This window comes from Carassius auratus, chromosome 21, assembly GCF_003368295.1.
Source record: "Carassius auratus strain Wakin chromosome 21, ASM336829v1, whole genome shotgun sequence".
Lineage (NCBI taxonomy): Eukaryota > Metazoa > Chordata > Actinopteri > Cypriniformes > Cyprinidae > Carassius > Carassius auratus.
In genome coordinates this window covers 3103452-3126445 of record NC_039263.1, presented here as the reverse complement: position 1 = coordinate 3126445, position 22994 = coordinate 3103452, and the positions used below count along the sequence as shown (strand labels likewise).

The 22994-nt window shown below is 36.7% G+C and overlaps 1 protein-coding gene across 2 annotated transcripts in view; it reads right to left on the bottom strand.

The window, feature by feature from the left end:
• LOC113038228 (gamma-aminobutyric acid receptor subunit beta-2) overlaps positions 1–22742 on the bottom strand; it is an 82874-nt gene extending 60132 nt beyond the window's left edge. For both annotated transcript variants that reach the window (XM_026195498.1, XM_026195499.1), the window contains exons 1-3: positions 22518–22742; positions 22310–22401; positions 21712–21779 (exon numbers count right to left, since the gene is read on the bottom strand). In XM_026195498.1, coding sequence (XP_026051283.1) covers positions 21712–21779; positions 22310–22401; positions 22518–22600 — 243 coding nt within the window. In that variant the 5' untranslated portion in view covers positions 22601–22742. The remainder of the gene's footprint in view (positions 1–21711; positions 21780–22309; positions 22402–22517) is intronic.
• Between the last annotated feature and the right edge of the window lie 252 nt (positions 22743–22994).

Sequence of the window (22994 nt, the reverse complement as noted above, 5' to 3'; positions counted from 1 at the left end):
TGAAGAAATCAATTTTTTTTTTTTCAGGGCTCATTGTCTCAGTGACACTGGAACATGTCTGAGGTTTGTGTGTGTGTGTGTGTGTGTGTGTGTGTGTGTGTGTGTGTGTGTGTGTGTGTTCTTGTTTTTGTGTCATATCAGGACACAGCTCTGTATAATGACATGGGTATGACACAGGTATTACAAGGAGAGGGTTCTTATGAGGACATAACCCATGTCCCCATTTCTCAAAACACTTATAAATCATACAGAATGAGTTTTTTTTTTTTTGAGAAAGTAAAAATGCACAAAGTTTCCTGTGAGGGTTAGGGTTAGGTGTAGGGTTGGTGAAGGGCCATAGAATATACAGTTTCTACAGTATAAAAACCATTACGCCTATGGGATGAACAAACATATAATAGTTTCATTTGTATGTTCATTTTGTGTATTTATTGTTCTATTAACACAATGTTTAGGTTTTTTCAAGTTTGCAGGTTTCCAGGTACAGAAACCAAATAATCAAATGTAAAATAGTATTGCAAAGTCTTCACTGTAAACATTGCAAATAGCTACAGTCAAAACAACATTTATTCATATCACTAAGCAATGTTTACTTTTGTTCAGTCTGTGATGTAAAAAGGTCACATTAGCAATTAAAGAAAAAATACTTAAGCAAAACATGATCAGGTCACAGTATCTGAATAATTTTGACACCAATTTTTATTATTTTTTTTTTTTACTTGTAGTCCACTGTATGAAGAATTCTGGGGTATAATATGTGTTTTATTGACTTTATTTAGCTGTACTCACTTACTTAAATGAACCTTCACCCAAATAAAAAAAAATATATATATATCTGGTGGTTTGAATAATTTTTGGTTTGACTGTGGATTCTTGTTAAAACTACAAAGTAATTCAGTAAAGTGCAAAGAGAGATTTGCTTTCTTTAATTTTCTTGGATTAACGTTAAAGACACCGACATCAGCTAGTAGCTAAATTAGTGCGGTCACTTTAAGAGACAAGGCATCCATTATAATGATAAACATCCAATTTTTTTCTTCACTGTTTACTTTCATTTTAAAACATAACCGACAGTTTTTTTCAAGAATACTATCCATGTATGTATTTGTCAGTACAAGAGCAAGAAGAGGCAAATTCCACATTCAAGCGCTTCTGCATGTGCCCTGTGTACACAGAACACATGCGTGTATACTGAATTATACTCTTTGACGTATTTTTCTGTTTGCATGTTTAAACTGCGATTTCTATTTCCTCGTTCAGGTGCAGGAGAACTTACAAGTGCTCATTTGATTTTTTTCTGCATCTTGTGTTTGAATGCTTTTAAACTCTTTTGAATGTTTAAATTGGCAAGGCTTAAAAACACATGCAAATGATAAGCTCCCGTGATGATGCACGGCAGTGGGCCGTCAACTATAATCATCACCACCTTTCACCCCGCTAGAAAAAGCCCTGCACACACACACACACACACACACACACACACACACACACACACACACACACACACAAAACACCCTTGGACAAGGACACCCCTGAGGAGACTATATCCCATCTCTATAGGAGTGACCTGCACCGGAGGGGTCAGCATGAGATGCTGATGATGATGCATTGACATACTCGGATGGCTGAGTGAGAAAAAATAAAACAAAAATAAATAGATAACAACTTACCATAAGGTTAAAACTTTTTTTTTTTTTTTTTTTTACATTTTCATTATTGGCACTGTTGTAATAATATATGTAATACAACAGTGCTTATAATTATTCAGTAGCAGGTCTAAGACCATGTCATTACTCTCATTGCCAGAACAAAAAATATATATTTTTCTTATCATTATACAGTTTTAATGCCACTTGTCTAAGTTTGACTGACCCTGTTCATTGTGCTGGGTTGTAACTGATTACATGTAATCTGGATTACACAATCAAATCCCAAAAATTGAGCACTTGTAATACTATTATATTGCATTTTAAAATACCAGTAAACAGATTAAAGATACTTTTTTACTGATTACATATTCACACAAGTGTTTGTCTTTGGAAGGCTATGTCTTTCACAAAATGTACAAATGATTATTTCTGGATAATTCCCAGTATTTCTTATTTACATCTAAAGAAGGGATTCCCAAACTTCGAACGTCTTTCATCCTCTGAGATTTCAAGGTAATAAATGGGAATAAGTAAATAAAGAAGAGTGAGTGAGTTATTTGATGCAGTAATAGACTGAGTGAGTGATTGAGTCAATGAGTGAGCGAGTGAGTGAGTGAGTGAGTGAGTGAGTGAGTGAGTGAGTTATTGAGTGAGTAAGTTATTGAGTGAGTGAATGATCGAATGAGTGAGTTATTGAACAATTGAGTGAATAAGTGAGTTATTGACTGAACGAGCGAGTGAGTCAGTGAGTGAGTAAGTGATTGGGTGATTGACTGAGTGATTAAGTGAATATGTGCTAGTGATATTCCTCACTTCTTTCAGAAACACTACAGCCAAGGCAGTGTGGCAACACCACTGTCACCATTCGATAAGGATTTAATGAGTCAAGACAAGCAGAATGATAAAAACACTGCGTTCTCACTCACTTTGATGTTGTGATTCTCACCTTTGTAACTTACACCAAAGACACAATTAACATCTGAAAAGCAATCTTTTTTTAGGTGAATGTGTGCCATCAGGAGCATGTGAGTGGATCAACTTTATTTCACACTTGCTTGCTACAACTATAAATGAACAGAGGCAGGGGTACAATTCCCAACTTATTCCAGCGCACCCAAAAACAAAAAAACCCTGCATGGCGGCAAGTCTCCTTTTCTGATCACAGCAACTGTGTGAAGCAGCTTTATGTCACATGAGAAGATTGAGTGGTACAGATTTATGAACACGTGAAATCACAGATTTTTAAAAGCCATCATATCTGGGTGTTAAATTAGCAGACTGCATATAAGGATTTAGGGCAGTATCTATCAGTCAGTTGGCAATTGGATCAAAACTAATGTTTAATCATGCCTCCATATCTCATTAAGATGCACTGCTTGCAGTAAGAAAAAGGCTGTTATGAATTGTTTATGTCATTACTATTGTATTACTTTCATTACTAAAAATATCAGCAGTGAAATGAGCCTATGAAGCTACAAACTAGCCGAGCATCATTCTCTAAACATCCCTCTCCATTGCATCAGACCATCATTTAAGATCCTGAAAAAAAAAACTGTCTTTAAAAGATGGCAGTTTTATATATATATATATATATATATATATATATATATATATATATATATATATATATATAACTAGAGCATGGATTTTGTCTCCAGTTGTAGCTTACATTCATGGTAATACATATGCAAGAAACTAGCTGATTATGACTTGAAAGTATGATAATTACCATAATTAATGAATTATGTTTGCATAGGATATATGAGTTATCTATGAGATCACCAAAGCATCTGGAGATGTTTGTATTACACTCAATGTTCTACTTCAAAGTGGAAAATGTGTAGTCAGACTTACACTTGATTTATACAAGGCTAAATGATCTGCCTATGCGAGTAGACCAATTTACTGAGTGAAGACTATACACCTTAATCCTAAACATATATTGTGTTGGGTATCAGCAAATCAAGCATTTAAGATTTGATCAAGTCTATGGTTAAAACACTGGGAGATTAATTCCACAGAAAGTCCCAAAGACAACAGGACATTCGTAAATCAGTCTCTAGCCAATCTGAAGCAAAAATGCATGCTGTAAACATTTCTATCAATTAATACTTTGTCAAATGTATCATATTCTTGCTGTGTCTAAATTTATTAAATTATTATTATTATTATATTTTTTTAGCTTTTCTTTTTAGTGCTCTTTGATCATGCCCCAGCTGCTCCTCCAAAACCACGAGGAGAGATGTCACCTGGTCCTTTACTTTAGTTTATTTTCTTACCATTGAGAGTTTCGTGTTTTGAGTTAAGTTTTGCCTAATGCCGTGTCTCTGAGTCTGACCTCGAGTTTCCATCTAGAAGTTCAACCAGCCCTCAACTCTGCATCTGCAGCTAACGCCCAACCACTGGCTTCCCAAGACTTCACTACAAACGAACACTGAACTTCCGGCCAATCAGCAACCTCTGGAAACCCCTTTCAGCAACCAGACACATAGGCAACACAAATGCCTCAAGATTCTAACTGAACTGGTGCATTTAATATCATTTTAACCACATTGAGGAATTCAATGTGAGGGTTAATTAACTGAATGATGGTTGTTCACGTCTATGCAATTTCACTTCACATTTCCATTCTCTTTAACTCATTCTTTCCTCAATTTCTCTCTTTATGCAACTGGTGTGAATGTGTGAATGCATGTGTGCATGTGTTAGATTAATTTATGTCTTAGATTTATCCAAAAAAAAAGCCTTATTTATATTTCAATAAAGAGGTATCTTATGTTTTGTGCTTAATGTCTTAAACTGCCAGTCTTTATACTGTGCAAATGAATAGTGTTTTCACTATATTTGGGATTTTAATATCCATTGCAGAGTTGATGTTATACGGCTCGTTCATTGAAATGCTGGCTGACTCTGTGATCAGCCGAACAGGGATTCTGTCCAAATTCCCTTTAAAATGTTATAGATTTCCTTTGAGCTAAATTGCCCCGTTTCCCTTACAATTGTTTTCATTTATCAGGCTTTTAAATGTTATATTTGAAGACAAAGAACAATATGTTTTAATGTCAGCATTACACCAAAACATATTGTACACATAAGGATAACTTATAGCTTGCTCTAAGGAATGGACATCCTGTGTCACATTCAAACTCCTCTCTGACCATATATAACAGATTTGTGCAAGGTACAGAGTAAAATTAAAGTTGTTAATTGCTGAAAATCTTCATGTGATAAATAAGTTGTTAACAGAAAACACACAAAACAGAATTAAATTATACAATTTCTAATTAAGTAAATGAGCCAACTGTGTTAAATGCATTCACTCAACTCCACTAATTAAATATTCATAGATAAACATAAACAAGGATTCATAAACATTCATACTTTGTAGGGCTGTATGATAAATCGCTTGCGATATTTAATGTGCATCTTGTCAGTTAAGCTGGTTCTGTAATCAGAAGTAAATCTTCATCACCTGCGCGCTTTCACATGGAGCAGCATTAACTACACAGAGCCTTTGTTCCATGTGAAAGCGCGCAGGTGATGAAGATTTACTTCTGATTACAGAACCAGCTTAACTGACAAGAGGCACATTAAACAAGCGATTGAAGGCGGGCGTACACTGTGCGATTTTTGCTGTCGTACCACACGTGGACGTGTTGCAATGCCTTTTTAGTTCTCTCTCTCCCTCTCTCTCTCTCTCTCTCTCTCTCTCTCTCTCTCTCTCTCTCACACACACACACACACACACGCATATGTAGTATACAGGGACTCTCCATAGACGTAACAGTATTCTATACTCTATATATCCCCATACACTACCTCTATCCATCACGGAAAATGCATGTTTAAAATTTCTATTAAACACCGTATAGTATTTTTTAAGGCCAATTGGTTTACGAGGGCACAGGATTGTCCTCACAAACCATGTTTACATTGTAATACCTATTTCAGATATTTATAAACCATATACAATAAAACACACACACAGGGTGACCAAGCGTCCCTGTTTCCTATTGCCGAAAAATAACCTATACGTGTAGGACACAGTCACGGCTCGTATCAATATTTTATATGCAGTTATGAGAAAGGGAGCGCAGTTATATTAGGCGCATTCGACTTGAAGCAGCTTTGCACAGAATGATCACCTGTATGACATCAAAGTACTGCGAGAGCGATTCGAATGCATTGGATATGTGTGCTCTCTTATCGCTCTCGTGGTAATGTCATACAGTGATCCTTATGTGCGTGCAGTGGTGCTTCAAGTCGAACGTGTCTATCAACTTCGTGCGTTTTTTTCTCGAATTCGCAGGTTGTAAAATTGCGTCGTATATCATCTCGTCCGTACGATTTTCAGATAAACTCACTCGTGCTGTGTGCGTGGACATACGATCTTCCGACCATCCGAATTCGCACCTTGTACGCCCGCCTTTATCGTGCAGCCCTAACATTTTGTAAGTTGTTCATAGACAAATTATTTAAGTTTTAGACGCCATAATATTAATTCCTATTAGACTTTTGTGTGTTACATGGAGAATTGTATGTTGTGTTTTGCAAAAAGTGTTCTATGAAATCTGAGTCAAATGCTGAGAATTAGTGTATGGTTTTGCAGATTTGGTGTGTGCTTCTGCTTTTTGAGTGTCAGCTTTCAGAAATTGTGAGACAAGTCAAGATAAGATGTGTAAGCAGACTGCAATGGTATAGTTTAAAATAAAGTAATCTTTTTACATTACATTACCTAAAATGAGTAACCAAGATTATAACTACAGTTTTCATCATGCAATCTGTAATCAGTAATGGATTGCAATTTGTATTTTCTGATGCTACAACAATTTGTGCCATTAGCACATGCAATCCAGCAGACAGGAGGGAGATTAGCATAGCATAACGAGCAGCATGCCACAATATGCTGTCAATCCCGTCAGTTGCCCTTGTGACAAACAAACAAGCCTATGAGCTGCTGATGGCTGCACATTGTACTCATCTTTCACTGTCAGCAAAACGCAGGCAGTGCACTGCCAAATGACACGCCATTTCTGGAGCTTATTTCAGCACCCCTCCGCCTGGATGGTGGAAGCGCTTGGAGCTAATTGACTGACAAGCAGAGGCTGAATCATTCGGTAATAATGCCTCATAAACTCTTGTTAGGGTGTTAGTGTTTTGTCATTAAGAGACTGAGGCATCTGCCTCCAGTTGGTAGCACATGTGCAACAGTTAAGACACTATGATTCAGCATGTGTTTATTACCATTGTCCCAAAGGGTTGAAACTCACTTTCCCAGCAAGACCCTCGACTTTGGGTCTTCATAGCACTACCTTGCATTCCAAAAGCAAAATCAAACCTACTCTCTCCACGTGTGGCTGAATACTAATGTGCTCTCTAATGGAGCCGTATAGCATGCCCTGAATACAAGCTGCATTCTAGAGCTAGGCAGTATGACAGTAGGAATGATGTGAAAGAAAATTATTCTGCTACACCTTCTCGCAGGCTATATAAAAAATTCAACACCAAGAAGAAAAGTATATTGTTCACTCTGCTGCAGAGAGTGTTGTTGTGGTTGCCAAGCAATATTGTAACTTTGATATAAGAGATTTTAATAAACGTTTAACCAGAATCACATTTACAAAATGTGTCACAAATACAGTCAACAAACGTTATATAATTTATGCAACATGATGTTTTTACCAAGGCCGTCAAACGAGTATAAATACTTTAATTGCATGATATATGCCAGATAATTAATCGCTAATTTATCACACATCCAGTTTATCCAAGAAATTACACCCAAATAGATTTAACGTCATCATTGTGTTAAATGAGAAAAGCATCACAGCATTTTTAATGAAATGTTACTTCAAAAAAGTAACTAAAACTGCTAGTGGGTGGCAGTACATGTCTTAATGAGAAAGTCATTGAGTCACTCATTCAATCAATTTGTTCAAACTACTGATGCATTTGTGAATTAAGTAAATGGCACTCTTTATGATAGCGCAATTGAATCATTAATTCACCTGATTCTTTCAAAGATGCTTAGTTCAAAATTAATTCAGAAATTGTGTGTTGCTTGGAGATGCATAATAAAAAACATAATAAAATTATAAACACTTACATACTGAATTGTTGCATAATATCATTATTGCATTTGCACTTGAAATCATCACATACTTGTTGATTTCCATGAATTTGTGTGTGGAGACATGGAGGGAAAAAATAGAATAATAATCAGCCAATTAAATGTTAATTTTTACACTTTATCTTTTTGCTCAACTCTAACCCAGAGCTGGAATATGCGTTCTTCCACACTATACAGCAAGCAAACTGTAGAAGCAAAATACTTGGATGGTCTGTTTGTGCTGAGAGTCTGAAGTATGTTTCCAATGGGAACTTTGCTGTCCCGTGAGGCCAAGAGAGAGGAGTCATGAAAATGGCAAGTACTGTATGCCCAGAATGTATGTACTAGAGAACTGGCACTGTACCTTTTAAAAGCATGAAGATGAACACAAACAAAACAAATTACAGTATGTCACTTGCAATGGTCATGGCATATTATGTTGTTTTGTTTTCTGATAAATACAAGCTTGTATTGACATCTTGAGCAATTACTATAGAAGTGCAAGAAATCAGAATTGTAGTCTACCAAGTCACAGAACTGCCTTTGGCCAGACATCATTTCCAAACAAGAGTACAATTTCAACAAATATCAGATTGTTTAAAAATGTTGTATGTCTTAGATTCTTAGTAAAAGTAATCAGGGACAAATGAGCTATTATATATAAACATATACAGAGACAGAGAGGACATTTGCTGATCAGCAATGTGCAATTCTGTATTTTCCCCATTAAATAAAAAAATAGCTTGTGCAGTTAATGTTTACAATAGAGTCATCCACTGGGGAGTGTAAAGAGAAGCCCACAGCCAGGTGGTTTTGAAGGGTAAATCACATTAGCCAATCTGTTTGGATCCACATTCCCTTTTCTTGCTGAAAGATTAGGCCTAAACTGGTAGCTGTGGCAATTTAAGACATGATGGCTAATTTCCAGTTGGTCCAAGATTACCAACTGGTTTAAAAACGGTTATTAGCTGATATTTTAATATTTGCTGGTATTTTGGCATTTTGGACATCAAGAAACTAGCCACAAGGTGGTCAAGCTGTTTTTTGGCCAACCAGCTATAAATCTTCTACTGTACCATGTTAGAAAACACATTTACCATCTTAAACTGGGTAAGACAACTCTTACAATGAAATTATTTAATCTGATAAGAAAAAAAAAAAGAAAAAAAAAAACGAAACCACAATATTTAAATAATTGTAGCTAAATAATGTGCTTGCTTGATAGCTGTCAAACCTGAATTAGTGTATTAATGATTATTGACACTTTACAACCAATACAATATGATGCTTGCGTTGCATCTTGGTTCTTTAATACACAGTATAATGAAAAGGATTCTCTTAAATGAAGAAATGAAGTTTTTGAAAGTGCAAGTTTAAAAAAATAAAACCAGTCATTTTAAATCTTTAATTAAAAACCTTGGACATGGTTTGGAAGGGGGCTTAATTTCACAGCTGAAGATCCGTGAGTGCCTTCAGATGCAGCTGATCAAAGAGCTCTCGAGACCGGGACTGGAGGAATGATGAAGAGAGAGAGGAAGTGATGAGAGAAACAGCAGGGTGTGGTAATCAGGCAGAGGAAGACAGGAAAGCAATAGATACAGAGTGAAGAAGAGAGTTCAAGACAAGAAATACTGGTGAAGAAATCAGTGATGGGCCAGAGGACAGAAATCTCCAAGACAACTTTCACACAGCAGCAAAATATGGTTATCAGTTCACTTTGCAGACCTTAATATGATTCTGTTAATGTGTTTTAATTTTAGGAGCAAGACCAATATGACTTGTCAAGACTAACCAAACTGACCAAATAGAGTGTACTTTTTGTCAGTTTGTATTGTGTGAATGGAGCTCCAGCAGAAAACTTGATGCCCATCTGAGACTATTCAACATGTAGCCTTCCCCTTGTGACAGAACACATTTTTATAAGACAGTATTGAAAAGCAAAAAGGCAACATTTCAGCAGATCTGTCTGCATTAGATCATTCCGTCTGTCTTCCAGCAGAGGAGCATATTTAATTCCGGACAACGTCCCATACGTCTCCAGTCTGCTGTCTCTGCAAACACAGGGTCTTCATTTCCCTGACTTCTGTTCTCTGAGAATGGCTGTCTAAAGTCAAACATTTGACTAAAAGACTAAAAAAAAAAAGAATACATATACTTTGTTAATGGAATATTTTATATACTAAAGTTTGCTACCTATTTGATATATCTGAATATGTCATGTTAGTATGTTCAGCTAAATGTTTGAATTATTAGTTCACCTGAAAATTCTGTCATTATCTACTCCCTCATGTTGTTACACCAAGCGTGTTTGACATTTATTTCTACAAGATGTTTTGCACTTTGTCTGGGTTCTTCCAGGGTGATGGATGCTGTCAGTTTAATGCCTGTTTCTGCAGAATAATGCGCCTGCCACACGGCAAAGAAATTGTTCAGGAATGGTTTGAGGAACATGACGAGTGCAAGGTATGGCTTTGTCCACCAAATTTCCCAGACCTACAAATCTGACCCATGGAGGCACGACCTCGAAGCTTGCAGGAATTAAAGGATCTGCTGCTAATATCTTGGTGCCAGAAACCACAGAACACACTCAGAGGTCATGTGGAGTCCAAGCCTCGGTGCATCACAGCTGTTCCAACAGTACAAGGGGAGTCTACACAATATTGGGAAAGTGGGAAGTTAGACTGAGACATCATTAGCCAGCTTCTCAAGTTCAGTTACTATCAAAATGTAACAATTGTAAAGATTCATGCAATCATTAGGTGTCTTTCTAGGAATTTATTAAATGCATCTGCAGATGGACCTCTGTACACACCACAAGTTTGGTTCATCAAATCAGTGTTTCCCAAAACCAGAGTTCAAACCATCATTTGCAAAATGCATGGCAAAGTTGTGTGGCTGAAACTGCAGTGTGATTAGAAGCATCATTTCTTGTTAGAATGACAAGTGGACTTGAAAAGATAATGCTTTTGAGCAAGCTGACATGCAGTACAATCTATATCTTTCATTCCATAGAGTATACATAATTTCTACATCTTTTAGTGTCAAGAGAATGAAAGCACTGTTTTTGATGAGTGTGCATGTACAGTAAGCGTGCTTTCTACCCCTAGCGCACCGCAGAGTTTGATGCACAGGGAACCATTAATGGAATCAAACATCTAGAAATATAGCAGATGATGGAGAGCAAAAATAATAAAGTAGACTTTAGATGGTGTTCATCATTTACAGCAGCATCACAGAGAAACTGGAATATAAAGGTGAAAATATAAATGAACAAGCATGTAAATACTGTTGTTCAACACCTAACGTCATTGATAACAGTTGTGTATTGCTTAACAACATCATTATGCCTTTTCAATATAGTAGCTTGATTGTAGTTCAAATCATGTAGCTTGTTGCTTGACATGTTACAGTTTTAAAATAGTTAGACAAAGAATGGAGGTCCACTAATGTATCCGTCTTAAACAAGACAAAAGCATAATTCTAATTAAGGGAGAATTTCCTAGCATGCTACAGCGATGCTTCTCTAACAAATCATTCTGGGGATAGCAACTGAAGATGTGACAGAATTTTTAATCTCTCTGACACTTGTTTCTATCAACCTTGTTTCCAAGCAACCATAAACCTCATAAGCGCAAGAAGTCTGATCCAGTCCCAGTCATAAACTCATGCACCAGCTGACATTACACTCCCATAACTGTGAAGTAATGCAATGACAGCTCATATGTTATGAGTAATCAAATAAAACTTGCACACCTTATGTAACTGCTCAAATCTTCCAACAAATCAAATTACCATACACTTGTCATTATGTGCAGCATTTATAGGGAACTCCTAGAAATAGATGCCAAAATAGATCGCAAATGTTTCTACATATATAACCATTGTGAGGCAACTTGATAATTATAGTCTTGAAACATTCCCTAGAGTGAATTTTTGCCATGAAGATGAAATTAATATATTCGAATCCATTAAACAATGGCATCGTTAAATGGTGCACGCATAAGAATTAAAACACACACAAACACACACACACACACGCACACACTTAAGAGCCCTTGTGCATGATCAATACTTTCATATGGCTTTGAATAATAATAATAATAATAATAATAATAAAAATAAAATAAAAAAATAATTGATCAAATCCTGAGGGAAACACTATATGATGCTGCTGTAATATTGTACTGGCACACATGAATTCTAGTGTCATACTACGCTGCCAGAAGGAACACAGTATAACAATCACATGCTCCTCTGAGTAAATGCTAATTAATAATCTATTTGTAGGGAGGGTCATTGGCATCAACATAAGCATTTAAACCAATAAATAAATAAAAAGATAAGCTCCTTTCGTGTACTTTATATAAACACCAAAATAGACTCATAATAAATAAACAACATTCAAACTGTATTGAAAAACACACTGCACAGAAAGATATATAGAGTTCTGTATATGGGTTGAGGTAAGATGCAAGTCTTGATCGTCTTCAAGGAATCAAAGGATGTGGAGGTTTGATGGTAAATGAAACCCAATAATTGTAGATTACAGTCATCAAACATATATACTTCCCATCAAAGACAGTCCATAGCAACAAGTCAAATCATGAACCTCGTAGAAGTATTCATTGTGGCATAATCCCAACCAGGACCACAGAGTTGGTACAAATCCATTTAGCGGATACAAAAAAAGTCGGTAGCACTTTATTTTACAGTCCTGTTCCTCATGTACATACTATTTACTTATTATAGTAATTACAATAACTATGTAATAACTAGGTACTAACCCTGAACCTACCCCTAAACCTAACCCTACCCCATGAAGTTACCTTGTATTACCAGAACTTTCTTACACTGTAAATACACTGTAAGTGCACTATAAGTACATGGCAGTACACGTACTGTAAAATAAAGTGCAACCAAAAAGTCCTTCTACAAAACACAAAATGCCTCCAGTTATTTATCTGCATCAAATCCCCTATACAAAGATAATATTTTACCAGTTAATAAAACTTAAGCATTAACGTGAACATTTTACTACAGACGGTTTCCCAACAGGACTTTGGACAGCTGGATTGTGACTGGAGTGCTGATGGAAGGAAGTAGCGTAGATTCCGGAAGTGATCCGGAAATGGAGGATGTGGATAGTGGAGGCGGCGGGAATGAAAATAGTAAGTGGAGTGTAGTAGAAAATTGGAAATGAAAGAAAAATTGGGACTCGGGCAGTGAGAAAGGAAATCTCCAGGCTAAAAGAAGGAAAGAGGAGTATAAGGTGCTGTTGAAGTTTGTTGATTCGGTAAATGCGATCAGTCCATTGAAGTTGACGAAAACATTGAAAGAAACGATAGGAACGTTTGATAGCATTAAGACTTTGAGGGATGGCAATCTTATGTTGTTTTGTGAAGACAGTCGGCAGCAAAAATCAGCTCTGAGTATAAAATCGATGATTGGAAATAAGGTGATATGCTCAATACCAGAAGAAAATAATTGAGTTAGAGGTGTTGTATCAGGGATTCGGACAGATGTCACGGAGGAGAAGATTAAAAGGAATATCACAGGAGCAGTGGTAAAGTTTGTCAGATGGCTCAAGTGTGTTAGAAATTACGAAAAGACAGACAGCCTCTCAGTATTGACAAACTTTGATGAAAATAAAATACCAGGGAAATTTTATTTAGGATTTGTAAGATATGCGGTAAGACCATACGTTCCTCCACCGCTAAGATGTTATAAGTGTTAAAAAGTCAGTCACGCAGCGGCAGTATGCAGAAGTAAAAAGAGATGTGCGCGGTGTGGAGGCGAACATGAGTACGGGAAGTGTGGGCAAAGTGTAAATCCTAAATGCTGCAACTGTGGTGGGGAACATAATGCAGGATACGGTGGTTGTCAGGTACGGAAAAAAGCTGGCAAGGTTCAAAATGTTAGAATGAGAGAAGGGATAACATACACGGATGCATTGAAAAAAGTAAACCAGATTCCTAAAACAAATTAAACTAGGAATGAAGAAATTCATTCTTAATGGTGTTATATATCTTGCAATGGAATGCAAGAAGTTTGATAGCAAATGGACAGTAGTTTAAGAAATTTATAGAAAACCAAGAGAAAGGCCCAGATATTATATGTATAGAGGAAACTTGGTTTAAATCACAATATAACTTTCTAATACAGGGCTATATAACTATTCAAAGGGATAGACATCAGGGGAATGGAAGTGGAGTAGCTACTTTTATAAAACAAGGGATTGGGTATTAAACAGTTGAGGTAGATAGAGAAATAGAAGTTGTGGTGGTGGAATTATGGGAAGGATCACAGTGTATTAAAATAATTAATTTTTACAATCCATATGATAGATTAAACTAGGATATTCTAGAAAGTATAGCAGGGAATGGAAGTCAAAAAACAGTGTTGTGTGGTGATTTTAACGCTTACATTTCAATATGGGGAAGCACAAAAGCAGATTATAATGGTAAAATCATCAAAGATATGTTAGATTGGGGAAGATTAGTGTGCATTAATGATGGAAGTCATACTAGAATTGATTTGTTTAAGGTAAGACATTCAGCATTAGACTTGACAATAGTCTCTGAAAGCTTAGCGAGTAAATGTGAATGGAAAGTACTAATACAAAGTACAATAGGAAGTGATCATTTTCCTATTTGCAGTAAAGTTGGATTAGATATAGAACAAAGTGTGGGGGAACGAATGCTTAGGTGGAGGTTCAAGTCAGCGGACTGGGATAAGTATAAGGGGTTATGTGAAAGCAAAATTAAGGAAATAAGTAAATGCATAGAAGATGTTGATGTGTTTAATAATGAAATATGAATAGTACAGCTGAAGAAGTAGTAGGTAAGAGGAAGGCAGGCAGCAGGAGGAAATCTATGCCATGATGGAATGAGGAATGTAATGAGGCAATAAAAAGGAGAAATAAAGCACTCAAGAGGGTAAGAAGGTCACTTAACTTTAACGATTTAGTTAGTTATAAAAGTGCACAAGCTATTGTGAGAAGAGTTATTTGGACATCTAAGAGAAATTATTGGAGGTAATTTTGTAATAGAATAGGGGAAGACATTGAAATAAGTGAGTTATGGAATATGATACGAAAGAGTTAGCGGGATACAAAGAGATTACAACACACCTGTATTAGAATATAATAATAGACAAATTATATCTGAAAGCGGTAAAGCAGAGGTGTTTGCAGAAACATTTGTTAAAGTTCATAGTAATTCAAATTTATCAGAGGATATGAGGAAAGCTAGGGACCGGATAATAAGTAAATATCCTCATTTATTGGAGGAAGAAAGGACTTTCGGGTAGTACGTTGGATTCAGAATTTACCTTTTATGAAGTGAAAAAAGCGCTTGCAGGGGTTAAAGGGTTAGTTCACCCAAAAATAAAAATTATGTGATTAATATCTCACCCTCATGTCGTTCCAAACCCGTAAGACCTCCGTTTATTTTAGATTTAGTCAGAGAGCTCTCAGTCCCTCCATTGAAGCTGTGTGTACGGTCTACTGTCCATGTCCAGAAAGGTAAGAAAAACATCATCAAAGTAGTCCATGTGACATCAGAGGCTCAGTTGGAATTTTTTGAAGCATCGAAAATACATTTTGGTCCAAAAATAGCAAAAACTACGACTTTATTCAGCATTGTTTTCTCTTCCGTGTCAAAACAAAGCAGTTTGTCATATCCGGTTCGCGAATGAATCATTCGATGTAACTGGATCTTTTGTTCACCAAATCGAACTGAATCATTTTAAACGGTTCGCATCCTCTAATACCCATTAATCCACAAATTACTTCAGCTGTTAACTTGTTTAATGTGTCTGACACTCCCTCTTGAGTTCAAACAAACCAATATCCCGGAGTAATTCATGTACTCAAACAGTACACTGACTGAACTGATGTGAAGATGAACACCGAGCCGAGCCAGATAACGAATGAAAGATTGACTCGTTCTGTATTGGTATCAGAAGTATTTTACTACTTCAAAGACCTCTATAAAGAGTTTTAAGAGAATAACCAACATATAGTTTTCTCAATGTGGCTGGTCTGGGCCCCACGGTGTATTAATCCATGAAGCTAACAATTCACTGGAGATGTATTGCCTTTCCCATGTCTGAGACTGTCATTGCCTCTTAAATGAAACAAAACCAGCAGTTGTTTCATTAGCTGCAATAATGAAAAGGGTTCAGTGCTGTAAATGTTGTAAAGCTTTATTGCAGCTATAACTATGATCAAAGCTGCTGAAATCAAAACGGATATCAAAGCACAAATCCAGCTGTTAAAAAAATAAATAAAAAAGCATGGCAGTTATAGACCTTGTACTCATTAGTATCATGGATATTGTCATGTCAAATCAGAATTATTTAATAGACAACCTGGGAAGATGTTAGGTGAATAATGACTTAAACGTTGGTCTGTTACTCACACAAAAGCTATGTGTTTCTGCAGCACCGATATTATGTACCTTATTGCAAATTTTGCAGCAGTTTCAGTGAAATGTCCAATGAGTGGAGCTAAAACACAGGTCAAATACGTGAATGTGGCAACATTTTTATTACGTTGTTCAGGCACACATTGCTGTGGTTCAGAATTCAAATGTCTGGTGATTGTTGCTAAAAAATATCAAACACCCTCCTCCAAACCCACCCCTAAACTGAACCGATAGGGTTAACGAATGTAAAAGTGATATAAAAACATTAACTGCTGCCACTGTGTTATTTTAACTCCTTATACACAAGTTTGAGATGTTTTGTTGAACCATAGTTTCACAGGATTCTGAGTTCTTCACCACAGAAAGCATGTGAGCTACTGAACAAGTCTACTGCATTAGAAAACCCACACATAATGAAGCACTACATCTCAAAAGTGTCGTTCTCAAATCTCGCAAGATGTTAAAACCATTCATAGCATAATATTGTGCAAGGAATTCTAATTCAGAGTTAATAATCTAAACTCTGGTAGTGTAAATAATTATTTGTGTGAAAAGGAATTAAAGTTTTCAGAGTTTTACTGCCTCTAGTGTTCAATTCAACTGGAAACTGTAGAAATTAACATGTTTGGGTAAGCTTTAGAGGCACTTATTCCCAATGAGTATTATATATATATATATTTTTTTTCTTCTTCTTCTTTTTTTTTTTTTACAACCAACTAAAAGACCATCACAAGCATAATGGCATAAATGCTTCCCCAGATCAACATATAGCATCCAATGCCACCGTAATCTACTACACAAGTATACAGAAGTCTTTTTAGCAGGGAGTCACTAGATAGCAAACTGAATAGCTGGTATAAAAGTACTCAAGTTTATCAGGTTTCCCTTTTTCTCTGGGAATTAAATTTCCTCATTCACCAATGTTCTTGATATTTTGTTCTTCAGTAATCCACCCCAGCCTTTTTCTCTCTCTGTAACGCCTACTCACCAACTCAAACCACCATCGCTCTTATTTTTCATATTAAAAATACATTAGGATAGAGAAGGGAGCCATTATTTGACCAAATGAAAGTTATTGTATAATCCAGGGATGCAAAAAACCCAATATGTCTAGTTCACATGTCCACAAAGTCTATTTGGCTCTCTTTTGCTTTTTAAAGCCTATTATTTCAGAAACTGCCATTTAGCTGATTGGAACAGAGTTGTTTATCTTTAAAACTGATGCTGAACTTACACCAACCTGAGAGTACAGAGCTTAGCATTCATCATTAAATGTCTAAAGGTTGTATGATTGCAGAGGCCAAGACTGGTACCTGAAATCCTCAAGCAATGCCAGCAAAGTGTTCGCTTCAATAATATAACACACAGTTTCATCAGGTATTACGTTTCTAAGTAGATGTTATATGACACCTGAAATGGATCATAGATTTTCTTGAGTACATGCATTCAATATACCATCAAGAGCATCAAACGCCATAAGTGCTATCATAATGTATGCACTCTGCCATCAGTAGTGACTAGTAACTTTGTTTGGTATGTTACTTGTCTTGTTTTATGTATTCTCCACTACGTTTATGTAATCTTATGTGCCTCTTTGTTTTAGCCATAGTTGAGCCAACTGACACATTTATAGAAACGTCCACAGACAGAAACGCTCCTAAATTTGAAACCCACAAAATGTGCATGAAAGCTTAACACAATTACAAATACCAAGCATGGAAACTGTTATCTTACAATCTCTTTTATACACATAATTCAATAGAGGATTGTCCTTTCAGTATATATACAGTAGCAACTAAATATTATAATGCTAAATATAATATCTAATATCCTTTTAAACAGATTGAGATACAATAAAACTGCTTAAAGGCAAAAACTATACGTAAATGACATCTAATGTGAACTTTGAAAATGATACACCTAAGGGTCTGTTGGTAGTCATAGTCACTTAAAGTGTGAATATAGTTTGAACAAACCCTATCAAGAATATTTTAAGAATAAATGCCATGCTTCTTTGCAAATTCAAGCCCTTTGCTACTTGATTCTGTTTCAGAAAACAAATGTCACGTGTATATTAGAAATCACTGACCACTGTTTGTATGTTAGAGAGGCAAACATGCTCCTTATCTCAAGTGTATTGAAACAGCATGGTCCAGCTGGGTCAACAGAACACACACAAACCAGCACATGCTTCAGCTACAGAGATACGCCACTCGTCCCAAAACATCACCCTTTTCACACTCACATTGCATGTTTTCAATCAGAGCAGCCAGAGGTCACCAAAATGGCACGTCATGACAGGATTTGTGGCACATAATATCATCAAACTAGCATATTACTATCAGAATAATAAAAAAATATATAAAAACATTTTGAAGGATTAATGTGTTTCCATATTTTATTTTATTTTATTGGACTAATAAGATTGGGATGGATTCCAAAATCCTCTAACGTTCACGCTAAGCTCTCAGCCTCTTGGTTTCCTGAATATTTTGATGTGTTTAAAGTGAATTTGTTCTGGGAAACTTTACAAACTGATTGTGTCCGTTCACTCTCTGTTAACTTCTGTCAGTAGTACACTGTTTTTGGAATCATGTAGTTGTAGACAAGGAGCATTGGTGAAAAAACTGAACACTCTCCAGAGGAAAACTCAGTTGTTTGTGGATGATCTTGTATTGTTCAGCATTGTATTGACACATGAGACAAACTCTGACATATAGTACAGCAAGAACTATAAACTGAATGAGGATGGCATAAGAACAATCTAATGAGAAATGCTTGAGCTCATACTCGCTTTAAAAAAAAAAAAAGGCCACTGTTTGAGATTGTTGAGATGTATTATGAAGCACGGGCCACACAGGCTGAAATAATTTATATAAAAAGATCTCATTTGTGATTTTTTTCGTCCATATGAGCCAAGGTCATGAAGAACAAAGACTGCAGTGAAGACAGAAGAAGAAGAAGAAGAAAAAAAACACCTTATTGCACTTGCAAACATTAGATCAAAAGGCATCAGGCTTCACTTGAGCCCAGAAGCTGCAAGACCATTCATTAGCACTCTGTTTCACTTTCACCCCTGTGTTTGCATTCATCTGTCTTTGGTGAATCACGCACACCCGAGGCGCTGCGAGGAGCTCGACCTTCCCTACAACTGCACCCCGGACTGCCTCCCAGAAAATGGCAGGTTGTTAATGTCATGAAGCTTTTGCAAGTCTATGTCGGCGAGTCATATCGCCCTGCGGTCACGTCTGACCTTTGCTCCTCTCTCTGGGCAGACCTACTATACTATCTAACACCTACTGTGGGCGATGCAGAGGCTTTTATGCATCTTTTGACTTTTGATGATGGAAACATGTGACCATGCACGTACGTGGACAGAATTGAATGAGTCAGAAGCAAAATAGGGCTATAAGTTGAAAGCATAGAGCCCTTTTGCTTCGGCACACCCCCAACAGAGTCATTCCAAGCAAGCCTTAATATACATAGTCTAACAAAATCTACAAGATGGCAGGGGTACGTTTCAAAACTCTGCTTCAAACTTCAGAGAGTTTGAAGCATTCGTACTCAGTGATTCACAAGGGAATAAACCCAAGGGGAAAAGAAAGATTAGGATGCTAGTAAACATGCTGATGCATGAATGTCCTTTTTTTTTTTTTTCCTCAGGTCCATGTAGCTGTGATATGACATCTGATTTTTAACCATAAATATGTGGTTTAAAATCCAATTGGGAAAGTGTATGCAATTCTTTGTATTGCATTTCAGTCTGAACTGTCAATTGACATTGAGTAGTCTGACTTCTTGTACCTGACGTTGTATTCTAAAGCTGTGTCTGAATTGTCTCATTTACACTCTCATGCACCATTCAGTGAATAGTGAACTAGTGAGTGCATTTGAGACATGCATTAGCTTGAATGTGTACGTAGTACAGTAATGTTCAGCACTTCTGTGAACTGTAACATCTTAAAGGATATAATGAGTTGCAAGAATGATATGTGTATTATATTAAAGCCTCTTCTAAGGAATCGCATTGCTAATATCCTCCTGTAACGGAGATACACGGAGAACAGGAAATAACTTTATAACAGTGGCACTGGTTATTCTATTTGGAGATGAGCCTGATTTAATCGACATTCATGTCTTGTTTTATGATCTATTCTAGAAGACAAAAAAAAAAAAAACCTTTGATGTAATACTTGCACCAGGAGAAAATACTTTTCATTACAAAATTCCATAATTCTGTAAAAAAAAAATGCAAACAATTGATATCTCTCACTCTCTGCATATGTATGGGATTGAAGCTTGTGCTGTTTTTTTTTTTTTTTTCTTTTGTTTTTTTTCAGAAAGAAAAGACTGGCCAACTTCTCTTCTCCCATTATGACGACGGGCTGATGCATTGCTCCAAGTGCCAAAACCAAATATTCCCCACTGCCACGGAGAGCTGCATCACATGAAGGTTCATGGTGATTTGGACACTCGCTCCAGCTGTTTATCCAGTCCAAAAGAATAATCCAGATGAATGCATGCATGATCCCAGCCAGGAAAACTGTTAAAGGGTTCAGAGCAGTGATCTGTGTATTTGCACTTCCTTGGCCTAATAGTGACATCATCTAACCTTGCGGACAAACACAAACGCGCTCACTCAGAAACGGCATAATTGTTTTGTCCTAAAGACATCTTGACAGTAGTAATGTATGCGTGCACTGTTGCTTAAGACATTAATAACTATTGTGAAATGGGATCTCAAACACTATAAGCGAGTACGTGATCCAATTGAATATTCACATCTCAAAACTTGTATTCTCTGCCTACAGTGAAGAAAAAATAAAAATCAATATGTGCAACACATAGAAAATATTGCTACAGTACTTAATGAAGAATGCAAATAATAATAATAATAATAAAAACAGGTGCTACTGTATCCAAATACACCAGTTCTCAGTTTTTGTTATGAATATCGCCTCACTTGACCAGACCTCAAAACACAAAACTTCATGTTGTGCTTCAAAACCATCACTAGGGGATGCTCTTGTATCTAAGGGAAAAAGAAAAAAAAATCCTACCAGATAACCAAAAGGGTGGAAAGAGTATGAACATCCAAAATGGAGAATTTCCTGTTGGTGTTCACTTGTTTTGTGATGTTATAAATCCCAGAAATAAATAAATCAGTCTGCATTCAGAAGAAAACATGTTGTGATAGAAGCCACGCCGCCTGACCATTACTTGTGTTCATATGTGAATACTGAGTATGAAAGGTAGTACATGCTCTGAAAAGTTCTGTTATACACCATCCCTCATGAACACTACAGTATGATTACTGCAACATTTAAAATCACACATGTACCACTGATATGAAGTGCACACCCACAGATGTGTGACAACTGTTCATTCAACTAATCTGAAAAAAGTGGATAAACTATAACTCATCAAATCAAACATAAATGTGCTGGCAGAGAGCTGAGAGAGAAGAAAGGAGTTAAAGGAGCTTGTCTACTTTGTCTCCAATAGGAGAGCATGATGACAGACTTACCATATTCACTTCTGAGACCATGTCTATGCTGGCTATGTCTATATTCATCCCCACTCCCACCGGAGGACCTAGAAACCAAACCAAATCAAACCAGTGATGTTACAGCTCGTTTTGTTTTGTACACTGAAATGAGATGGAGATGTCATGCATGAACCATTATTAACTCAACATCAGCCTGATAACATCCAGGTAAACCAAAGTAAACCAAAAATATATAAGCAAACTATGACCATACAGAATGATAAAATTCATAGTTTATGAATCCGTCATGATGAGCATCACTGTATACTATTTAGTGCAAATCAGAAAAAAGCATCAAATGGAGGTATCATTGGAAAAACGTGCAGATGTCCAAATTGTGTTAATTCATTCGTCAACTTTGCGAAGCATTTCTAATCAAACATCGCCTATACGGCTGATTAAGCGATTATTTTAAGACAAGTGAAAGCAAGTGTCCCGATTGCCTCCAAAGCGGAGATAATTGGGATATATTAGCGCGAAACTCTCCACAATAGCGCACTTATGGTTTTACTATATGAAAGTTAAGAGGTGATGTTAAAAGGCTGACATGATGGAGCTCATTAAAAACGTGCGTTACCTCCGAAATCTGGCCTCAAGCGAATGTCATATCCTTTCAATAGTCTATCAACAGTTTCTTTTACAAGAGCCATATTGTTTGGATCATTGACACTGCAAAGAGGGAAAATGCACCGTTAGATTCAGATGCATGCTTAGAGATCATGTTAGTTGTGTGTGTGGAGTACACACAGCCATATGAAGTGAGGAGAGCTTGGGTTCAGACTTACCTTTGCGCGCACACCACGGCTACGATCACGGAAAACGTCCAGAAGCGCACGAAGCACTTTTGTCTTATTCTAAAGATGGCCATACTTTTATATGTTTTCTGGTTTCCGTGAAGACAGAGAAGATCCAACTTAAGAGAGCGATGTGCAGTAATTCCACTGTGGTGCGCATGCGTACATACTCCAGCGCAGCATCCAGGAGCGCTGTGGTGCTGACGGTGCTGGAGGAGCACTTCCCGACCAGAGACAAGGAGATGTTAAAGGAGATGTGAAACAACGGCAGCCTCTGTGCATCATGGAAAAAACAGCCCTTTCTTGTCAAGCGGGCTTTTAATAGCCACTTCATGTGTGGTTTCCGTGTATTTCTATCATCTTCGTCTCGAAATTTGACAAAAGTAAATTGTCTTATACAAAGTGGAGGGGTAGGCTCGTCTAAACCGTAAAAGCATTTAAAACGGACTTAATAGTTGACTCTTTTTT